Here is a 24,095-nt window from a genome sequence, read left to right on the forward strand (position 1 = left end):
ACGCGTGTCCTTCGTCAGTGTCCTCCAGTACCGATCTGGGCTTGCTTATGTGCTTTCCTTTGGCTAACGCAAACTAAATTAGATGAAAGCAGAGGCTTGAAAACTCACTTGCATGTTTCACTTACTCTCCGGAACCTCTCCACCACTGTGAGAACATTCCGGGCCAGCTTTCCTTAGGGGTAGGGTGGGGAGGTAGGGGACTGACAAACACAGAGAACTGAGGCCCTCAGCAGCCAGCCAACTGCTAAGTGACGGCCAGTTCAGATGCATAAGCAAGCCCAGCTGAATACAACCCAATCAGCAGGATGGCCCCATGCACAGACAATCAGAAGTCACAGGTGGTTGTTGCGGGACATGACTAAAACCTGGGGGAGCATGGTACACAGTATCCATAGCCATCTTGCTAGGATGATATAACACAGAACAGTGATCATTTAGTTTACATCAATATAAACATACATTTTATGATTAACTGTACTGATATGTGTTAAAATAAGAACTATTCAAATCTAGCTCTCAGTGGGCATATGATTTTTTAAAAAGATTTTATCCATTCATTTGACAGAGAGAGAGAGACCACAAGTAGGCAGGGAAGCAGGCTCCCCACTGAGCAGAGAGCCTGATGTGGGGCTCGATCCCAGGACCCTGGGATCATGACCTGAGCCAAAGGCAGAGGCTTTAACCCACTGAACCTCTCAGGCGCCCCAAGATATGATTTTTCTGAGGATAAATTTTAGTTTATATACAAATTCATTTATTGACCTGTATCTTACTCTAATGCTTTTATAAAATGGTTTGAATCATAATATCAATATGATATGTCAGCTTTATAAAATAAATACTTCAGGTTACAAGTGTCACAGCGTAAAAAGCCATTTACCCCAAGGATGTCCTCCACTAGCAATGTTTTTCTGGACTTGGCCACGTAGGCAGAGGTGGTGGTCCCCTGGGCAATGGGCCCAGCAGGGATGAGCCGGGGCTGTCCTTCTTTGATTCCAGGCGGAGTGAAGACGCACAGACTCTGGCAAGAAGAAAGAACATGTTTAACAGACCTCCCTGCGCTTGGAGCTGCAGGACGACTCCTAGATCCTACTTATCATAAGCAATCAGTGAGCCAATGGAGAGAGACAGGAAATGAGGAGGAAAGTGCTTTGATCGAACGGGTGTGTGAGGTGAAATTCTCTCTCACATTCCCGAGAGGACACATAATACAGGCTAGATACAGGACTTCAACGAATGCCTCGGCAGAAAAAAAAAAAAACTCTTAAAGTAGCTTCCTATTTTGATATAGAGGAAACAATAAAATGGAAAAAAAAAAAAAAAAGTTGTCCTTGGGGTCAAGGTACTGTCGAGAAACAGACATCAGGCTCGACCTCCCAACCTCCCCTAGAGGCTGGACTTACACATCTGGAGACGGGATCAGGGACTACAAGTCAAATTAATTTGGTTATATTTTTCATTTTCCTTAAAAATCTTTTTAAGATTCAATAATCCTCTTAAGCTATACATGTTCCTACCAATGCTTGCTATTACTAAGCAAATTTATTGCTTAGTAATAGCAAAAATCCAAAGTATTCTGGACAAAGCTGGGTACATGTTTCCCTTTTCAATGATTAGGTAGAGAAGGTAAAATCCTGAGACTATTTTAAGACTAAGTGTTTTTTAAAAATATGATCAGTTATTTTGATTAAATCCAATATTTTAAATAAATTTCTACTAAGTAAGAATTGCTAATCAAAACAAATCACCTAGAGATTGGGGGCAATATTTTAGCATAACTGTATTATGACTAGCTACTCGATCTGAAAAATATTAAAGTTCAGGTAAATTCTCCCAGCACTTTAATCTTAAATTGGACTGCTGGAAGTTAAAGTCTGAAGACCTCTGAGGCAGTAAGATTAGATAATCCTCTTAAGCTGTGTTCCTACTAATACTTGCTATTACTAAGCAAATTCTAGCTGAAAGCACTGAGCTGGATATAATTATACACTTAATAGATGCCTGGTTTTCAAGCTCTATAATGTCAGTGCACCCCTTCTCCCTAAAAAATCTTCCTATCACAGTAAAGCCTAGGAGCTGGGAGTGGGGAGACGGGAGGGAGGCAGAGCACAGGTGCACCCCCAGCTGCTTTAAATAAATCATTATTACTTAGATTCGAAGCTAAGTTCAAAATATTTTATTCTATATTAGTTAGGACTGCGCTTACACAGCATTTGTAATTAAGTACAATCAATGCCTATGGGAAATACATTTTAAAGATTCTTTTTAAGAGATTAAGTTAAAAATGTTTATTCTGCTTTAAAAAGATCTTTAAAATGTAACTACATATAAGACAGCAAAGGAAAATTTCACCGTATTTATTTTTAAAGAGCCTAGAATTCACGTCACCAGTTTTAGGGTTACCGCAGTTCCACTACACGCCAATACGTGTGTGGTATAGATGACATCCAGACTTCGATGAGATGTAGTGTCTGTCCCCGCCACAGTAAAAAAGTCAGTGAGCCGCCCTCTCTTAAGAATGAGGGAAGGGCAGAAGAGTTGTTCCAGAACAGGAAGAAGGAATGACCGCAAGAAAAGCACTATAAAGGATGTGGTGTATTTAGCCTGAAGAAAAATCAGAAATGATCATGATTTTCTCAAACTCTGAGAAAGTTAATCACAAGAAGGATGCTTTCTTTACCAAAGACGGAATCTAGGAAACGAACTTGAACACAACTGAGGGGTTTGCCTCCCTCCTACAGAGCTTCCCAGGACCATGACAGAAGGTAAACTTTGGGGCAAGCTCCCAGCAGCAGCTTTGGATATTTTTTTTTAAGATTTTATTTATTTGACAGAGAGAGTGAGCACAAGCAGGGGAGCAGCAGAGTGAGAGGGAGAATCAGATTCCCCACTGAGGGGAGAACCCGATGTGGGGCTGGATCCCAGGACCTTGGGATCATGACGTAAGCTGGAGGCAGATGCTTAACGGACTGAACCACCCAGACGCCCTGGATTTTTTTTTTTTTTTTTTTTAAATAGTCTTTGGCTTTGTTTGTGGTTTGAAGATCTACAACAGACATCTCTTTTGGATGACTTTGCTATATGCTCTTTAGGGCTAGATTTAATAATATCTACAAGTTATAATTAACCTTCAAAAGTCAATAACCTAAGAATAGCTAATATAATCCTATATTTTTAGAAGGTCATATCTGTAATATTATAAAATATTTATTTATCCTTTCTATGTAGGGTTTCTATCGAGGCATGAGAAACAGATAGCAAACACTGCACCAAGGGTATATGGAAAGCTATTCTAGGTATTAAGCTTGCTGACAATAAAAGGTTTAGAAATCTTTCAACTGGTTGATTGAATCTGAAAAGTTGTAGATAATAGTTACCAAAAAATTAAATAATCCTTTACTGTGGAAACTTTATCTTTGTTTTACCAATGACCTTATGATTTTTGTTCATATTTATCAAATAGAAATGCTTCCAAATGACAGCCAGAGGCCAGTGCTAAGCGGACTGAGAAATCATCAGACGAAGGCCGAAAGCCCAGGCGGGAAGGGAAAATGAGGACCGACCTAGGACTGTCCCTCCTTCTGCCGTGGCTTCAACTTCTCCCCTCCTTCTGCCGCGGCCTCAACGTCTCCCTCTGCATCACTGCCTTCCCCCTCTTCCGTTTCTGTGTTTTACTCCATACAATTCCCTGCGCAAAGGTGCACCATGTGACATCCATTTCCGAGGGAAGATCAGCCGCTGGTTTGAATTCTGTGTTCCGTGACAGCACGTGCTTTCTGTCCTTCAGGACCTTTGCCGCTGACCGCACTCATGGGCAGCAATTATTGTAAGTGGAAAAAGTCAGGAACAGACCTCTAAATTAGAGGCTGAGTTTTGCATGGACTCAAGGGATGGGCAAGATTCATTAAGCCCAGCTTTATTTACTCTCCGGAAATCATCAGATGGACAGCTGTGTACTGAACAGTCGGTCACTCCTTAGTAGTTACGCTACCACCGTCGCCACATACTCAACCTGAGAACACGTGGGTGTTTCCGAATTCTCAGAGCTGTACCGGTCAGTCAATCTGTCCACCACACTGCCTGAATGACTATAAACTTGTCGTACATTCTGTGACCTGACAAGGCAAGTCTTGCTTCAGTTCTTAGTGTTTCAAAGTAATCACAGTTGATTTGATAAGATATAATTTGCATCTTTCATTGGCAAAGGGGCTGCATTACTGAATTAACCTATATGGGTATAACTAAGTACTAGGGAAACTTACAAAGGAAATAGTAACTTTATTTTTATTTTTTATATTTATTTAAATTCAGTTAATTAACATATAGTGTATTACTAGTTTCTGAGATAGAGTTCAGGGATTCATTAGAGTAAATTTATTTTAAAAAAACATGATTTTTGACATAAGGGTTTTTCCTGGGATGTTCAGATTATTAAGATAAAAAACAAACTATTTTATAGGAGGGTGAGTGGAAACTGCTTTTTATCAAACATCACCACACAGTATTTTAGAACGCATTAAGACTACTATGCATGTACTTACATCATTTATGTATAAAATGCCATGTTGAACTGAGTCTCTAAAATTAATTCCTGCGCTCATACTGTATCATCTATGAAAGCTTCTATTAGCACAAACATATTTTAGGGGGGCTAGAGATAAAAACAACTAAAAACAAGGAAAAGTTCCAAAGTTTCAAACCTCAACCACCTCTACTCTTTCCGGGGGGTGGGGGGGGGGGAGACAAATCACCAGCGTCCAGAACATGCAGCTTGACCGGTCCTGCTGTTGGTCTTTCTCTCCTCTGAGGGTTCTCCCAGGGCCTGACTGACTGTTAGTCCTCCGCTGCCGAGGACCGTCAAAGAGACCGGCCATGGGGTGGGGGGTGGGGGGGACAAATTAGCTTCTTCAGTTTTTCAAAGAAACCCATTATGAACGAACCAACATTTCTGGAATAACAGCAATTTTTAATACTTATTTCTAAGGTTAGGTAATGGAAACAATCGTCATAACCAGTAGGTTGACTCAATGAAGCCATAAGAAAACATTCAAATTACAAAAAAGCAAATTAGGAGAAAAAGATTTGGTGGAATATGAACACTAGAAATGACTCAGAATTTATTGAAATAACGTGATTTTTTGATGAAATGGGAAAATCCGGTTCATTGACATCAATTAAACAGGTCAGGTTGTAGACATCATTCTGATCTTCCTTCCCATAAACAATTCAAAGACTACTTTATTAGGAAACTTCATTTCTTATGTTAAAGGTTCAATTCGCAATCAGTTAAGTTTTAGAAATTCTTTAAAAGTCTACTACTATTTAGGCTTTCCCTGGAGTTATTTTTCTCACGAGACACTAGATGGCAGTGGACAGTAAATGAATTTAGATGCACGCAGCTGGCCGGAGCAGCTGGCCCCTGGGCTCACCTGGGACTTTAAAGAGAGAACTAACTCTGCATGAGCCTTAAAAATCAACCTTATTTATGCAGCATAACAAATAGCGTGGAGGACATGGGGAGATGGAGAGGAGAAGGGAGTTGAGGGAAATTGGAAGGGGAGGTGAACCATGAGAGACTGTGGACTCTGAAAAACAATCTGAGGAGTTTGAAGGGGCGGGGGTGGGAGGTCGGGGTTCCAGGTGGTGGGTATTAGAGAGGGCACGGATTGCATGGAGCACTGGGTGTGGTGCAAAAACAATGATACTGTTATGCTGAAAATAAAAAAAAAATTTTTTTAAAAACTGCTATAAAAAAAAAATTAACCTACTGAAGTTCATCGTGTGGTTGAAGAAAGTCATGCAATTACTTTAAAGTACTTGCTATAAACTGGTTTTTAACACCAATATATGAAAAGCTATCCAAAACTTTATGAGTTTGAAAGGTTTTCAGCTTTTACAAACAACTCTTACAGATAACATGAGAAAAATCGTAATGATACTATTATAAAGTATGTTATGTATCAGAGTAAAAGACTCAGAAAACAGAAAAACTGTACAAACAGCAAGTTTAATTAACCAAGATCTTATCATGGAAAGGATAGGTTTTTTTTTTTGTTTTTTTTTCCCCCCCAACAAATAGTTCAAGAATACCTTATATGCATCATTATGTCAGTCTCTGCTAAGGACCAGGACATAGAAATTCGCTCCTTCCTCTCCTAACTCGGGATTTCTCACAGACGCTGCTTCGGCCCGAGAAACCTTGATCCCCCTTCTTACCTGCAGTGAGAGGTCTTCAGTCATCTGCCCGCCAACCCCTGCTTCAACAGAGCTCATCATCTGCATTGCTTGTAAGGGGAGCACCTGAGCACCCCATCAAATTCAGTGTCCCAGGATACCCTGGCTTTCTCTCTGTGTGTACGCAAGACCCTGCACACTGAGCTGCGGACTTCTCCACTTCCTCTACTGGTTGTACATTCTTTGAGGACAGGAACGGTGGTTTGTTTTGTTTTTTATAATCTTTGTATGCTCAGCAATTTAGCATAGCTGTTTGGTATACAGCAGGTATTTTAAGTGGTTGCTGAAGGAGAAGCATTCATGACATAACATTTAACCAATGGAAGTTAAATTAAGATTTAGGAAGTTTAAACATCTTGTCCAACTCACAAAGTGGTGACCTGGAACTCACATGGGACAATTCCAGAATCAGTTTTTGGGAAGTGGTCCTTCTTCCAAGCTCTGAGACAATGCACAGGAATTCTCTCTCTTGAAGGACGTGCGGCCGAGTGTGAACAAGAAAAGCACAGGCAAGATCTAATGAGGGAAACTACTCTGGTTCGTCACTGTTCCCAGGGGCAGCAAACGGCCTGAACCAGGTTTGTACTCAAAAATCAGTCTGAAATATATGTCCTAGTGGCTTTTTAAAAAACTTTATTTTACCACTGTTTCAAGTTTCTTCCGTTTACTGGTCCTATTAGGTTTTCTATGATCATTTGCATTCAACGTATTCAATGGGACAATATATACTTTATATTATATATATTACATATACATCATATATTTAAAAACCTGTCCATTGTGTCTAGATTTCATATTTATTACTGCACGCATCCTCTTTTAACTTATCTTCATTCCACCTATTGCTGTATCTTCTAAATTATTAAACATAAATATTGTGTTTTCTCTTCTTTAGTAATTACGTTAGCAAATAGCTTATATCTGTATAGTCTTTTTTTTTTTTTTTTTTAGATTTATTTACTTATTTGAGAGAGAGAGGGGTGGAGGTGCAGGGGGAGAGAGAGAGCCCTCAAGCAGACACAGGGCTCGATCTCACGACCTGGAGATCACAACCTGAGCCAAAAGTCAGACACTCAACTGACCACACCACCCAGGTGTCCCTATGTCTGTATAGTTTTCAGATTCTCTTGTTTCTTTTTCTAAATGCATGGATTAAACTAAATGCATGGATCAAATCCCAAGAGGGCAGAGATTTTAATTTACTACCGCGTCGCTAGTACGTGAACACTACCATGTACTCATACCTAGTAAGAACGTGCTGAATTAATGAATTAATTTTGTCTCTTATTTATTAATGCATAAAAAATGTATATAAGATGTTTAATACTTCAAGAATGTGGATTTTCTTCTATGAACAACTTCGTCCAGAGCTTGAGCAATACTACAATTCATTTTTGTAAATATTACACTCTCAATATCTCAATAAAGAGTCACATTACACATTATTTATATTAATTCCCTGTTTTTTAGCCATTATGGGGATCTGAAATTCTTAAATGGAGGCTAAATGCATCAAAATGAGTCTAACTCAAAGAAGAGAGGGAAATCCATGTTGGTAAGTCCTAAAATTAGGTAGATACATTTTTTGGATAAATCTACTCATTGATACTACTAACATTCTCGGAGTTGTATTTTTGATCTGTCAATCCTAAAATTATTATTGTACTCTTCTTTTTTTGGGGGGGGGTGCTTGCTTTACAAATTTTGATGCATCAAATATTTACAGCATAAACTTCATAATAGCTCTGCCTTCATGCAGACTACACACTTCACAAATCCCAAGGGACCTCTTGTCCAATTTAACGCCTCTCTTCCCCAAATTCCACTTCATCATGGATCTTGCGTGCTTGCTCTCCTTCTGCTTTCATTTTTCCGGAATAGATTTGCTCCATCTAAAATTACCTTTTTAAATTTTATTTTTATTTTTTAAATTATTTATTTATTTGAGGGAGAGGGAACACAAGCAGAGCGCAAGGAAGGACGGAGAGAGAGGGACAAGCAGACCCCCACTGAGCAGGAAGCCCGATGCGGGGCTCCATCCCAGGACCCCGGGATCATGACCTGAGCCGAAGGCAGAGGCTTAACTGACTGAGCCACCCAGATGGACCTAAAATTGCCTTTTTATTTTTAACTACTCCTGAGTCCTTTGTTTATATGGGTCTCTGTAAAAGAGAAGGCAGTTGTGGGGTTTTTAAATCTAATTTAAGACTTTTTCTTTTGATAGATGGGCCCATTCTACTTACAATTTTGTTGTGACATATTTTTGTATGGAGTGCCACGATCTATTTTATGTTTTATTTTTAGTGTTTTAATACTACTTAGTTTGTTTTCTATCTTTTCCTTAACTTTCCATGTTTTCTTTAAATGTTTTTCTCTCTGGTAATACTGATATGAGGTTTTAATTCTAGTGGAACTTTTGATATATTAAAATGTTTAAATTCTATTTCTTAATGTATCAATTTAGAAATTATTTTTGCTGATTCTTATTTATGAAAAAAGAATTTAATCCTTGTATAAGAATTTTATAATTCCTCCCATCTGTATATTAATCCTCGATATTTTTGATATAGACTAAAAACTTTATCTCAGTCCACTTGGGTTACATTATTATATTTTTTTCATGAAATCATATACATTCGGTTATAAGTGTGAGTTGTTTGAGGCTTTATAATTATGATTCAAAGTCCTGAAGCAATTTTTGAAAAATATTTATAAATATCTATAATACGCCACCTTGTATTAAGAAAATACACACGTATCTGCTCACATGGGCCTATATACATATATATACACATATATATATGTATATATGTGTATATATATATATATACATATATAATATTTATATAGAGACAATATATTTCATTGAATATCGTTAGTTTACATTTTAAAGTATGTCAGCATCTATTCAAGCAATAGGGCAGATTAGATAGTATGATATTCCTGAGAAACATAATTTTAAAATTATTTAAAGGCTGGACAAAGCACATTTTACAACCCTTTTAATGCATTGCTGGACTGAGAAGAATGGATGGAATCCACAGAAGTCGAAAAAGAAGCCAATAGAGGAATGTTGGAGGCAAGCAAATCCTGAGCTGGACTGCTTTTGAGAGCAGCAAAGCCTAGTTGTACTGACCTCCCCTTAGGAAGCCACTGCGGCAAGCAGGACCCCTACAGGGAGTCTGGACTTGCCAGGGGCCAACACCTCATTTTAGCTGGAAGTGCAACTACACTCACAGCCACAAGGAGATTAGTAGGACCCCAGATTATCTTGATTTACTGCTAGAGGGAAAATAAAAACATCTTCTGTGAAATCATAACAGTGTATCCTGTGGGTGTACGGCTTGAATCCATACTACTTTGCCGCCTGAACAAAAACCTCATGAGATAATTTAAATAGTCCTGGATTAGTGGTGCCTTAGGTGACTGGCGAAAACAAATACACATGCTGTGTCCACGAAAGGAGCTTAGACAGAGTCCTTAAGAATGGCCATTTAAAAAGGCCCAAGGAAGATTATGATTCACAGTTAAAACATAAAAGAAAATAAAACACACGAGCAAATAAGCCGCCATCCATGAGAGATGGATGAAACAAAAGCCAAGAAATGTAAATTCAGAGAGAATATAAAAAATAAGAAAGAGATGGGCGTCTGGGTGGCTCAGTGGGTTAAGCCTCTGCCTTCGGCTCAGGTCATGATCCCAGGGTCCTGGGATCGAGCCCCACATTGGGCTCCCTGCTCAGTGGGGAGCCTGCTTCCTCCTCTCTCTCTGCCTGCCTCTGACTACTTGTGATCACTATCTGTCAAACAAACAAATAAAATCTTTAAAAAAAAATATGAAAGAGGCGTAGAGCTAATGTTAAATGTAGTTATGACCCAAGAAACATATGACAAACTTAAAAAAATATCCAGGGAATAAAAAAATTATACTGAAGATTGAGAAAAACAAAGCAAGAACCCAAAAGTAACTGTGCTGAAGTCAATATACAGAGAGATAATTCTTATCAATCTCAACTATACAGCAAAGATTTATTTCAAGAAAATGATGACATAAAGACATACTCAGGTAGACAAAAACTGAGTTTCCCATCAGCACACACTCATCCAGGGAAATTCTACAGGACAGAAGAAAAGTGGTTCCAAATGGAAGACTTGAGACATAAAAAAAAAAATGAAGAGCAAAGAAAGAGGTAATTATGTAGATACAGCTGAAGAAACACTTCAGGCCTGGGAGGCTCAGTTGGTTAAATGTCTGACTCTTGATCAGCTCAGGTCTTGAATGCAGGATCATGAGTTCAAGGCCCATGCTGGGCTCCACACTAGGTGTGGGACCCACTTTCCAAAAGGAAGGGAGGGAGGATGGATAGAACACTGCACTGAGCTTCCGACCTCAGGCAATAGCTTCTTCTGACCCACAGAAGTCCCGAGGGCAGGGAAATATTAAGGCACAGCTGCCTGCGCAGAACACATTCACAGAAAAATGTGAGCACGATGCAGTGACTATCCCCTACAAGAATCCCTCCAGGAAGACGAGGTCTGTGCCTCCATGAAGGCCACATTCTAGTGAGAAAGTGGGACGATCTCACGAATCACGGATAAACACATAATCGCAGGCTCGGCTGAAGTCTCTCAAGGAGAAGCGTATGGAGCTCACACCCGGGGAGGAGACGGACGTGGACGCCCGGAACGGGGCTGCGAGGCCTGGCGGTGCTCCGCTGCTCCCGGGGCCATGCTGCTGCGCAAGGCGGGAGGCAGTGGCCCCGAGCGCCGGCCACAGCGAGACCGACCGAGGCCAGGAGCGCGTGGAACACCGAGCCGGCGGGCGCCGGGCCGGGATGCAGCGTCCTCTCCCCTCGAGTTACGAAAGTAAAAAGAATTAGAACTAATAAACGTAGAATATACAGTTTATTGTGGACACAAAAGCTTTTTCTAAATCACATATTCCAGGAATGTACACATACTCGGGCTTGTAAAAATAAAGCAACCCCCCCCAAACAACAAACAAACAAACAAAAACCCCAAAAAATGAAAAAAAGAAAACACAAAAACCAAAAACCAAGACAGAGAAATGACTAAAAATATGGGCTTCGGGAATCTAAATCCAGGCTCTAAAAGCCAAGCACTCCCCGAGGCTCGCACCCCCCAGAGCCCTGGGCTCTCGCCGCCTGCCCTTCCTGACCTCCGCAGACCACTTGCCCGCTCTCTTTCACACCGAGCAGAAGAGGGTCACCCCACCAGCCGTCTCAGCTGCAGGGTTCACTCACTCCTTTTCATGGAAACAGCTAGAAATGCTGAGTCCGGGAAGCAGGCTTCAGCAGAGAACTGGGGTGGTCCGAGTTTGGGTCACAAACAGCCGTGGCTGAAGGGTAAGGGCCACGTGGTATTTACTCGGCTGCTGAGGCCAGGCCCCGGGACTTGTCTGCAGGTCCCAGGGGCGTCACACGGGGATGTGCACACTCATGACCACCCGAGCTGACATACACACCTGTTCAGTTTAAACATAACTGCAAAGTAGATCAAAGAGGTAAAATTTTGGAAATAAGGTTTTAGAATGAACGGGAAAGAACGAGACCCACTGGTTATTTTAGTGGCGTAGCCATTAGCCTGAAGTATCATTTGAAGTGTTGAGAAGCAGTAGCGATACCTGAAGAATTCAATTTAACAGATAGTCTTGTTCTGTACATGGAAGACATGAGGAGAGATGCTGGTGAGTGTGAAGATGAGTAAGGAAAGGTCCTGGTCCTAAGGAGCTTTTAATGCTGGAACATAAATTTTTACTATGCGGAGGGAGAGAAAGGTTGCATAAACGAAGAGCATCCATTATGGGTTCAGTAAATCAGCCAAGAAATATTTTTGTGCAACTACTGTTCGTCCTTTGACTGCTGTATTATTCAGGAGTGCTATCAAACATCCCAGAACACTTGCGTCTCTCTTCCTATTAACATTTTATATAATATAAATAGCACACATTTTGATTACTCATGAATACAAGTATTACATTGCAAAAATACATTCCAAATCTCAAGTAACGATGCCTAACACATAATGCACAGCAAAAATTTTCCAAATATATTTATAAATGATTTCTATATATTTTGACTATGAACATAATTCTTACTGGTACAGAACGTTCTGAAATGTTACATATATGGTTTTAATATCAAACCAAAAATCAAATGCCAGTAGCTGAATATCTTGAAGTACTTTTTAAAAGTGCTTTGTACACGCTGCATTTGATGGTGGCCTGTGCTTTGAGGAAGTTAAGCCAGAAACACAGCGCCCAGCCTGTTGCACAGAAGACCGGAGGGCCCGTAAAGCCCCGTGCCATGGGCAGTGTCAGCTACAGCCACCACAGCTCGGGGACCCCCACTTAGTAACTCTGTCCCCGCACTGCTGGGGTTTCCTTAAAGAAATCTGGGAAATCACATTAAAAACGCTGAACTTTTGTTCTCATTTTCCTCTACTGCAGAATGTGCGGTGCAAGGGCAGAGCCCACAGCGCTGAAACAGCTTCTGCACCCAACAGTCACTCTGGAAATGCCAATCCTAAGACAGGATACCATAAACCAAAACTAAAGCAGTAAATAAAGTATAAGATTTTAAGCCCAAAGATCCTATGCTATGCTGGTAAACTTTCAGCTGGCAAGAACTGTACATGGAAAGGGAACAAAAAATAAGTTTGAAGGACCCAATTCCCCCGTCTCTGTTGTCTATAACACAGTGCATCTGTTTACAAAAGCTTACGACATTTTCTTATCTAGAGCACCAAAATCTAAATTTAGATACTTACATTATTGCACTCTCCAAGGAAATACAGTGCAAATCCATCAGCTTTTGTGGCTGCCAAAGTAATAAGAAGGGAAGAAACTAATCTCAATGGAAGAACAGAGCACATATGAACTCTCTAAGGCGAGACCTCAGAAAGGAGTCTCTGTGACAGGACTTATGTTAACACAAGCAATGGGCATGCAGTCGCCGAGCGAGCTAACTCGTGGCTTGACTCAATCCCGTAATTAGAGCATTTTCGTTCATCATTCATCAGCTGTTGGAGACTTTAGGACGTGACATCCTCAGATGCACACAGCAGCCAATGTTCTATGCGACAGTGTCTCTGGGAAACTTTAAATATCACAACTATTGGAAATAGTTTTAAGAACTATATTTAATTTTTAAAGTACAAAAAAATGCCGGATGAGATATTCATAATAATGAAGGATTGATAATAGCATCGATCCAAAAGGATGGTGTATATATATATATACACATCCACATGTCATCACTGACGAGACACGTTCCTAACACTGCTTCGGGGCCATCGGAAGGCAATTATCCCGGCAGAGAACAGATACTAACCCTAACTCCTGCTTCACACTTTCGTACTCATGTGGCCTAAAATATTTGGCCCGTCTGTCTTTGACACAGCTTCCTCATCAGTAAAACGGTGATAACAGTATATAAGCCTGTCATCTCCCAAATAAATTTAAAATGGTTTTTGTTCCTTAAAAATTAACAACTTCCTTCATAAAGATGTGATTAATTCAATAAAATTATACTGTCCAAAGAAAACCAGGTTTTATTTAGAGAGCACAGTACATTCCATGTATATATCTGACAGATACTTTTTTGGGATTAGATAACTGAGGAACTTTTAGGTTTGACTCATTTTGGTTAGTTTCACAAAAAAATATTTTCATTTCAAATTTAGCCCCAAAATAGAAGTCAATAAATGACTTGCATTTGCCTTATAGTAAAGTGCATTACTTTTTCCATTTTCTGCAATGGAATAAAAGAAACTTCGGCTCAAATTTTCTACTGGAGGAACACAAAACATTTCTTACCTATTTTAATGATGCTACTCAATTCATAGAGGAGTAGCTGGTTGTCTCCTCCTGTATCCAACCGCTGTTCTATGTAGCTGTTGAGTTCATACACAACTCCCTGCATATTCGTGTCTTGGTACTTTTAATTAAAAAAAAAAAAAAAGAAAGGACATAACTAAATATAATAAACTAAAAACCCCTTAGTTTATAATTAACATATATAAATAAGACATATAACCCCTTAGTTTATTATTAATGTATATAACTTTATATACATTTATGCTTTTCCACACTATGCTTTTACAGAGCATTATTTAATTATTATAATCTACTATAAATAGATTGAAAATTAAAATTGCTAGGACTTAGGATTATAGATTCCATGTATACTTACTTATATTAAAATATCAAATTTTACAAATTACCTCTTTATTTCTGAAGTTTTCTATATAATCAGTAAAAGTAGTACAAAAGTTGGCTAACGGAAGGACACACTGTACGATGCTAGCAAGTGAGCTGATACGCACTGCACTGCGGGAAGCAGAATTTATTCCTCTCCATTCATCTGCACCAGCGGGGCACCGCGCTAGCCGGGCCTCCGCTCCTCCCTGGACAGCAGGCGGCCGCTCTCACAGTCACCGTCACAGCAGTACCGGCCGCTGCACTGCAAGTCCAAAGCTCCGGGCTTCGGAGCGGGAGCAGGGACAGCAGCAGGTGGATGGGGTCTGGGGAAGGGGAAGGCTAAATCATGGCTACTTCCAGCACAGGCTCGCCCTGTCTTCTCTGTAAAGGTACGAGAAACTGCCTTCCACGAAGTGTCCCCTCTAAGCCTATTTTCCAAACAACAGCCACGGCAAATTTTATAAACCAAATAAAATGCATTATTCCCTGGCTTGAAATAGTCCTGAGGCTTCCCACTGAACTTGGAAGAACAGACCCGTCGCAGGGCGGCCTCCCACATTCTACACACGGTGCTCGCCGTCTGCGCAACACGGTCTCAAGCCACCTTTCTCTTCTTTATGACCACGCAGGTATCTCCTGCTCCTAAAGGCTTTTTCCTCGCAGTTCTTCTTTTCTCAAAACCCCAGCCCCGTCAGCGCCCGGTGCTGTATTCGTGTCGGGCGTACAACGTAGTGTTTCACCACGTCCGTGCATCGCCCCGTGCCCGTCGCGGCTCGCGATCTCCTTCACCCCCACGCCGCCCCCTCCCCTCCCGGACCCTCGGTGTGTTCTGTGGACTCAAGAGTCTGTTTCTCGCTGTGTTTCTCTTCTCTCTTTCCCCCACCCCTTTGTCTTTCCATTTGTTTGTTTCTTAAGTTCGGCCAAGAGGGAGATCATGTGGTATCTGTCTTTCTCAGACTTATTTTGTGTAGCGTTACACGCTCTAGCTCCATCCACGTCGTTGCAAACACTTGGCATTATTCTTGACCACCGTTCTCCGTGGGTGTCTGCAGAACGACTGAATGTGAGTTCATACGTGAAAGCGTCGATGAATAATCCATCAATCAATCACCCCACAAACAGGGCTGGCGATCCTGACAATCAACTACACATCGGCACTCTTCTCGACAAAGAGATGCTAGGGAGTTACCAGAATAGAGATCCAGTCAAGGAACTTACACTCGAGGTGGAAGAAAATAAACTAGTGACTATTACAGTGTGACAGGTGGTGGCGGTGCTGCGCAGAAAGGGAGCGGGAAATGCTAACGGCCAAGGCTTGTGGAGGGAGCGAGTTATGCCCTCGGAAGGCTTCCGTGGCACCGGACATCTGAACAGACTCCACTGGAGCCTCATACCTTTTGCCCCGGAATCAGCCTACCCTCCCCCACCTTCCTTATCAGGAACAGCTGATTACTCACCCCATGTCTCTGCTTCCCACCTAAAGCAGGCTCGAGTCCACACAGGCCCCAGAAAATGAAGTATGACAGATCACTTGCTCAAGGTGTCATGTATGCCAAAAGGAATAACTACTTTTTAGAGACCCAATTATGGATCCCGCCCCAGGGCAGTGGACATCGGGTGAGCAATGGAGCTGTAGCTCAGGTCTGTCTCAGAAGCAAGCCCCCGTGGGTGCTCCAACAGCTGCGGTACCCCAGTCTCAGAATGCATTTCTGGAACAGGCACGCTCAGAAACTGACAGAATTCCACCCTGAAGGCTCCCCCCGAGAAGGAGTGAAGACGGGACACTTGCAGAAATCTGGAGGAAGAGCTTCCCAAGCAGAGAGAACAACAGAAGTAACTAATGAACATGGCCCTACGGCATCACAACAGACCCCCAGCAAGCACTCTTATGCCTCAGCACCAGTGGCGAGAGAGACCGGACTCTCCCCTGCTGTTGTGTCTCCTTGTGTCTGCTCCAAAACCAGCTTCTCTGCTGTGCGTGTGCTCTGCTCCCCTCCGGCCTTACCTCCTGTACCTGGGGTCGGCTTCCCCCGGCCCCTTGAACCTGTGTGTCCTACTTGGTGTGTTGCACACACAACCATGGTAAACCACTGGCCTCCTGACCAAGTTCTGTGACTCTTTTTGCTATCAGTCTGTCTGGTTAGCAGTCAGTCATACCATCTCCGTGACCCTCCAGCTGCAGACATCCCCCCCGAGACCCACTCTGGGGCCGACACCCCTGCAGGAGTGAAAGTCTGCGTGAAAAATGTTACGAACGCTCTGAAGTGCCAACGCCTCCCAAGTACACCAGCACTGAACACCGCACAAGCTCACGCTGTTCCTTCGTCATCTGTAAACAAGATCCTACTCGATGACTGCCGGTTTTGAAGAACTCGAGAGAAAAGATTCTACTCTAACATGCCCTCTCTCTCCCTCACCACTAATTAGAGCCATTTGTTTTGTATATTTTTTTCCCCCAAAGTCCTGGGAAAGAGCTTATCTGAGACTGAGGCTAACCCAAAGAAAAGCTAGCATAAGAGAAATAAAGAGACTAAGTCATAATGACAGAGTCTGAAAGCCTAGATCCAGACACACAAAAACCATGATGCCTAAAAACCTATCCCTACATATAGACTGTTCCTGAACCAATGAATCTCGAACACTTGCTTTTTCTTCTGGGGAGGGGCACTTTAGCTGGCCACAGGTGAGCTCCTAGTCACCCCACAGAGGAGTCCCGATAAAAACGATGCACAGGCAGACTCTTTCCTCTGATAACATAATTCTGAGAGTGCACCCGTTCATGGGACCCGTGTGCAGTGCTGAGAGGGAAGAACCGCTGTTCTCCGTCTCTTCTGGAAGGACTGGGTTGTCATACAAGTGAGACCAAGAAGGCATGCCTCAATAGGGGCAGCGCACTCTGGGGTTTCCTTCTGCCGTGTCTCTGAGCCTTCCCTTTCTCATTTGTAGAACAAGAAGGCCAAAGCGCACTGCCTTTAAAATACCTTTCAGCTCTCACGGTCTATGAAAATCTTCGACCCAGGATTTTCATTTTGTCATTAAGCTTCAATTCTAATAGATGGGTTAGGACATCCTGCTCCCTCTGATTACCAATGACAACTGCATATAAGAGCAAAATGTCTTCTAATGGTTACTGTTACATATTGATGTACTATTAGGTCTCAAATATTAAAGCCCTATCGACATAGTGAATCATTCAAACCATACTATACTGTAAAACTTAAAGTAATATGCAAATGGGAAGTGTTAAGCATAATGACTGTTGGGTTGTTGGCCTCCGGCCGTCTTGCTCCTCAGGACCAGAAAGAAGTCCATAAGGAAAGGCAGAGGACACATGGAGACGAACATCAAATCCCACCTTTCCAAGGCCCTCTTTGGAAACAGTGTGGTGAAGGACGCTTACTAAGGGATCAGGTCAATTCCGTGAAATAAACTTTCAAGACTACAGCTTCACTGAACAGAAAATCACCAGAGTGTATTCATGAAGTTGCTCAGAACTGGTATTTGCGCAGCATTTTAACTTCTTTTGTAAGTATGTGACTCTATTTCCCATTTGGTCCTTTCGTGTAGAACATTCCACAGTCCTTTCACGGACCTTATCCCATGTAAGAACTCATCCAAAGCATGAGGTGAGTATCACTGAGACTTCATAATCCAAGAAGTTGGAACTCGCAGGTGGAAAGAGCTGGGCAGAGCATGACCTCACAAGCCTTAGAACCCCGCTGGCTGCTGCCCCTCATTTTCTGTTCCACACTGGCTTTCACGGGGAGCTGCTTCCCGTTAGAGCAACTTCTGAAAACACGGTTTGCAAAGATGTGACTTCACTGAAAGGGCTGCAGCAACCGAATCCCGAAACTGGGACCTCCGTCGAGCTCTGTCCGGTAGACTTCACTGTGCTTCCCCGGGAACTTGAGCAGGGGCTGAACCCGCCCTGTGAGCTTGCTGTGGTGCCCGAGAGCACCTGGAACAGTTAGGGAACGAGGGGAAGAGCCCCGCCGTCACCCGGAGGCAGATAATGTTCTATGAGATGTGACGGTACGGAATGAGCGGTATTAACCCTTGGCGACAGCTGGTTTAACCAAGAGAACAAATGCTCCCAGACGTGCTAACGTGATGAGGTGTTCCAACACAGACGGGAAAACCACGTCACCAGGAGAGGCCAGAGGCAGTTCAAGAATGAGCTGAGAGCTTGGACGGTGTGAGGTCTGTGATCCCCGCTGGCCCGAGAGCCCGTGGTTCCCTGAGGGATCACTGGCCTGTCCTCACGGGCTAGGACAGCTCACTAGAAACCATGATGAGACAAGATACTGGGGAGTATGAACAGCAACTTGCAGTTTTTCGCATACTCCTCAATAATTATTTAAATTTTTCCTATTTCTTTTTTAATTTATCTTTTTATGACTTATTTTTGTCAAACTTACAAAAACCTGCAAGACTACGAAAGTCTATACTGACATTGTCCTCTCTGTTTCTCCTTCTCAGTGAACCCCCCCCTTATCTACCTGTTATCTATTATCCTATCTACACGCACAACACCATAGTCATATATATATAGTTTCTGAATATGTGAGAACAGGTTGGTAGCTCCTTTACCCCACAACTTCACTGCGTATTTCCTAAGAAAAAGAATATTCTGATGTATCCCAAGAAACAGAATCACATAGTTACCACACATTTGCCACAGCACAATTTGCTAATTAAAACTCCGCATTTAAATGCCATGCACCGTCCCAATAATATCCTTATACTATCCATCCCGCTGGGCGAGGGTCAAGCCGCAGGTCCCATATGGCAATCGGCTCTCGGGCCCATTTGGTGACCTTTCATGTAGAACAAGTCCACAGTCTTTCCCTTGTGTTTCTTGAACTTGATGTTTCCTACATTGTGGGTATTACGATTCACCTGATGTTTCTTCACGATTAGAATCAGGTTTTGCATTTTTGGCAACGGTACAGGGAAGTGCTGGGGCCAGAACTCTGTCACCGCTCCTGTATTTGGCACGCGGCATTCTCCCGGGAAGAAGAGGAAGAGCTTTCTGTTCTCCTCATTCATTCCTGTAGACGAGTCTGGACTCACAGACTCATTTTAGTCAATAGGCTACCATCCAGTAACATGATCACATACGCATTTTGATTCTCCAGTTATCCCAGATTTGACCAACAGGAATCCCCTCAAGCTGGCTCCTGTATCCGCCCGACACCCTTCATGATTCTTTCAACACTTTCTGACTTTCTCATCACATATCTTGCCAGCCCTGGTATCAGCCATTCCTATTTCTCAAAGAAATACAAGTTCCTTTCAATGAGAGGGGTACTTAACGCGTAAGTACAGGAGTTACATGTGCCACTGCTGTCAATGCCGCTCGGACTCTCACGGATAATGTACAGATGAGAGCGTCTCATATAACTATATATACATATATGCAAATGTGCATTCTGTATTTATCTACCTGGATATATGTATAGGGATATTAAAAAGGATGAATTCATACACATGCCTCCAGTTGCAGCTAAATAATTCAGTGTGCACTGTAATGCTCCCCATTTCCATATTTGTAATCCCTCATGCAACAGTGAGAAATGTTACTGACGACGGGCTTAATATATTTATGCCGTTTCTCAGGCCCAGAATATACAGAGTGGTTTCAGAAATGCTAAGCCGTACCACTGAAAACAGCTAACCTAAGGTGTCAATTTTTTTTTTTTTTTTAGATTTTTAGGTAAGTTTAAGAAATACTGAAATGTACAATTCATTACACTCTGACAAGAACATAAATCCTTACAACATACATACTTATTAATACATATCAAATCAATATACAAAAATCAGTTGCGTTCCCATGCACTAACAACAAGCTATTTATAACAGCATCAAAAAGAAAAAAAAATATTTAGGAATAAATTTAACCAAGGAGATGTAAGATATGTAGACTGAAACTTATAAAATATTAGAAAATGAAACAGAAGAAGACACAAAATAAATGGAAGGAAATTCCATGTTCAAAAATTGGAAGAATTAATATAGTTAAAATGTCAATAGTATCCAAAGTGATCTATTCATTCAATGAAATCCTTATCAAAATTCCAATTTTTTTTTTTCAAAGAGAAAAATACCACCCTAGAATTTGTATGGAACCGAAAAGAAAATCCAAAGCAATCTTTTTTTGTTGTTTGTTTGTTTGTTTGTTCGTTTACAGACAGAGATCACAAGTAGACAGAGAGGCAGGCACAGAGAGGGAAGCAGGCTCCCTGCTGAGCAGTGGGCCCGATGCGGGGCTCGATCCCAGGACCCTGGGATCATGACCTGAGCCGAAGGCAGAGGCTTTAACCCACTGAGCCACCCAGGCGCCCCCAAAGCAATCTTGAGGAAAGAAGAACAAAGCTAAAAACATCACACCTCCTGATTTCAAACTATAACATTATAAGCCTCTAGTAATCAAAATAATATAGGCCTGGCATAAAAAGAGACATACAGATGAATGGAATAGAACAGAGAACTCAGAAACACACCTGTAGGTATACGGTCCACTGACCTTTAAGAAAGGCATCAACCATATACGATGTGGAAAGGACAGTGTCTTCAAAAATGGTGCTAGAAAAACTGGACAACCCCATGCAGAAGAATGAAACTGACCCTTATCTTTCCATACAAAAACCAACCCACGTGAATTAAAGACTGACATTTAAGCCCTGAAAGTGTAAAACTCCTAGAGGAAATCATAAGGAAAACACAGTTTTTTGACACTGGTCTTGGCAATGATTTCTTGGATATGATATCAAAAGCCCAGGAAACAAAGGCAAAAACGAACAAGTGGGGCTACATCAAACTACAAGGCTTCTGCACGGCAAAGGAAACTGTCACCAAACGAACGGCAGGCGACAGAACGGGAAAACACCTGCGAATCATGTATCTGAAAAGGAAGCAACATCTAAGACATAAAACATCCCACGCATACCACTGGATAGCAAAACAATCCCAAATAGCTCAGTTAAAAAATGGGCAGAGGAGCTGAACATGCATTTTCCAAAGAAGACGGCCAACAGGTACGGGAAGAGGGGCTGACTATCACCGACCACCAGGAAATGCAGGGCGAAATCCCAATGAGGTAGCGCCCCACACCCACTAGGATGGCTACCGCCCAACAGGTGGAGGTCACAAGTGTCAGGGCGGGTGTGGAGAAAAGGGAGTCCCTGGGCACTAAGGGTGGGAATACGAACTGACGCTGCTACCTCGGAAAATACTACGGCGGTTTCTCAAAACATTAAGACCAGAACTATCCAATGTCCAGCAACCCTTTTTCTGGGTTTGTATTTGAGGGAGACGGAATCGCTCTCTCAGCAGGTATCAGGACCTACGTTCACTGTAGCGTTTCTCACAACAGACGACATGGAGATAACCAACACGTCTGTCAGCAGATGACTGTATAAAGGAAATGTCACACACACACGTGTGTATGTGTGTGTATAATATTATATATATATTATATAATATATATTACATATTATTCTACTGCTATATATAGACTGCTACATATAGCAGTAGAATATTACTCAGCCCTAAAAAGGGAGGAAATCCTGTTCTAAGTGGTAACACGAATGAACCTAGACGGTATTACGCTAAGTAAAACAGACACAGAAAGACGAACATTGTCCTAGCTCACACACAGACTCTAAAAACCCCAACTCATGGGAGTACAGATGAGACGGGCAGGTAATAGGGGCTGGGCTGTGGGAAACAGGGAGCAGGAGGTCACAGGTCACAAACCTCTCTGGTGGGAATGCAGACTGGTGCAGCCACTGTGGAAAACAGTATGGAGGTTTCTCAAAAACTTAAAAATAGAATCACCATATGATCCAGTAATTCTATTACCGAGTATTTACCTAAAGGTTATGAAAACACTAATTTGAAAAGCGATATGCATTATTATATTTGCTGCAGCATTATTTACAATAGCCAAACCATGGAAGCAGCCCAAATGGCCATGAATGGATGAATAGACATAGGAGGTGTGCGTGTGTGTGCGCACGCATGTGCATGTGTGTGTAATATCACTCAGTCATAGAAAAGAATGAAATCTTACCATTTGTAACAATAAGGATGGATCTAGAGGGTACAGTGCTAAGTGAAAATAGGTCAGTCAGAAAGAGACAAATACCGTATGATTTCACTCAAATGTGGAATTTAAGAAACAAAGCAAAGAAAGAAAAAAAGAGACTGTTACACACAGAACAAACTGATGGTTACCAGAGGAGAGGTCGTGGGGGATGGGTGAAACAGATGACGGGGGTTAAAGAGACAGTTACTGTGATGGGCACAAGGGCACGTACAGAACTGCGGGATCACCGTATTACTCACCCGAAACTAACAGAACGCCGTATGCTAATTTGCTACTCTATGCTAATGTATACTGGAATTAAAATTTTTAAAGAAGATCACCATTAAATAGAAATGAGATGCTGGGTGTGATGCATAAACAATGAATTTTGGAACACTAAAAAAAAAAAAAAATTAAATTAAAAAAAGAGAGAGAGAAAGGCCGTTAGAGATGAAAACAGACATAGAGACATACCAATCCAATGCCACCTGTACCCTTTTAAGGATCCTTACTCGAACAAAACAACTGTAAAAAGAATCTTTTCAGAGAGTTGAGGGAGACTGAATTGGCCCAAGTATTAAGATATTGTTAAGTGTGATTATTATCAGGCATGAAAATAGCATATAATTGAAGGAGTTTTTTTTTTTTTTTAAATGCCATTTCTTATTAGAAATCTATACTGAAGTCTTTATGGCTGAAATTACATGATGACTAACTAAGATTTGCTTTAAACTATACCAGCAAGCTATTAAAAAAAAAAAAAAAAAAAAAAAAAGAGGCGGGGGAGGGGAGTGCAGCTGCCCCAGGATTAGCAAATTGATCACGGAGCCTGGGGGACACGTACATGGTGGTCAACATGCAATTCTCTTTACTTGTATGCAGAGATAATGTCTGAACAAAAATTAAAATGGAAAGAAAGCAAGCAGTGAGGGACTCGGGATAGCACTGATCCCTCCAGTGTTCATTTTCTGAGCAGCTTTTCTGTGTGTCCAGACATTTCTGGAACCATCTGCCCTGTGTGAGTTTCAGAAAGCAAAGCACTCAAAGAGGCTGCAAGGGCATTCAGTGGTTGAGTGACAATACCAGACAATGACAGGGGTCCCTTTACATATGTGATTAACTTCCACACGAATAACTGTGGAATAATAAATATATATATATATTAGGGGGAAAAGGTCACAAACCTTAAGTCGTAAGATGAAGACGTTCTCGGACCTGATATACAGCATGACTCCTGTGAGCAAAGACCGCACAGCGTGTACTTGAAACCTGCTGAGCTGGCTCCTGAGGGTCCCCACGACACCCGCACGAGACCCATACACCTGACACGCGTGTGAGACGACGCAGGAGCTTGTTACCCCGACCACCGTAATCAAGCGCACACCTAGGCCACCAAGTTGCACACTAAATGGACCCTTACATGTATACAATTACTATTTGTCAAAGATAAAAAATAATTTTTAAAAGAAATAATTTTAATAAGAAACATCTCAGTAATACAAATAATAAAGGACACAGAACACTTAATCTCTTTATGAAATCTCTCCCG

At 41.8% G+C, this 24,095-nt stretch overlaps 1 protein-coding gene across 3 annotated transcripts in view; it reads right to left on the reverse strand.

Annotated features, from left to right (window-relative positions):
• PDE10A (phosphodiesterase 10A) overlaps positions 1 to 24,095 on the reverse strand; it is a 565,247-nt gene that overhangs the window by 75,767 nt on the left and 465,385 nt on the right. For all 3 annotated transcript variants that reach the window (XM_059401406.1, XM_059401405.1, XM_059401404.1), the window contains 3 exons: positions 14,071 to 14,191; positions 13,023 to 13,072; positions 881 to 1,021 (listed from right to left, as the gene is read on the reverse strand). In XM_059401406.1, the coding sequence (XP_059257389.1) occupies positions 881 to 1,021; positions 13,023 to 13,072; positions 14,071 to 14,191 (312 nt within the window). The remainder of the gene's footprint in view (positions 1 to 880; positions 1,022 to 13,022; positions 13,073 to 14,070; positions 14,192 to 24,095) is intronic.

This window comes from Mustela nigripes, chromosome 5, assembly GCF_022355385.1.
Source record: "Mustela nigripes isolate SB6536 chromosome 5, MUSNIG.SB6536, whole genome shotgun sequence".
Taxonomy (NCBI): Eukaryota; Metazoa; Chordata; class Mammalia; order Carnivora; family Mustelidae; genus Mustela; species Mustela nigripes.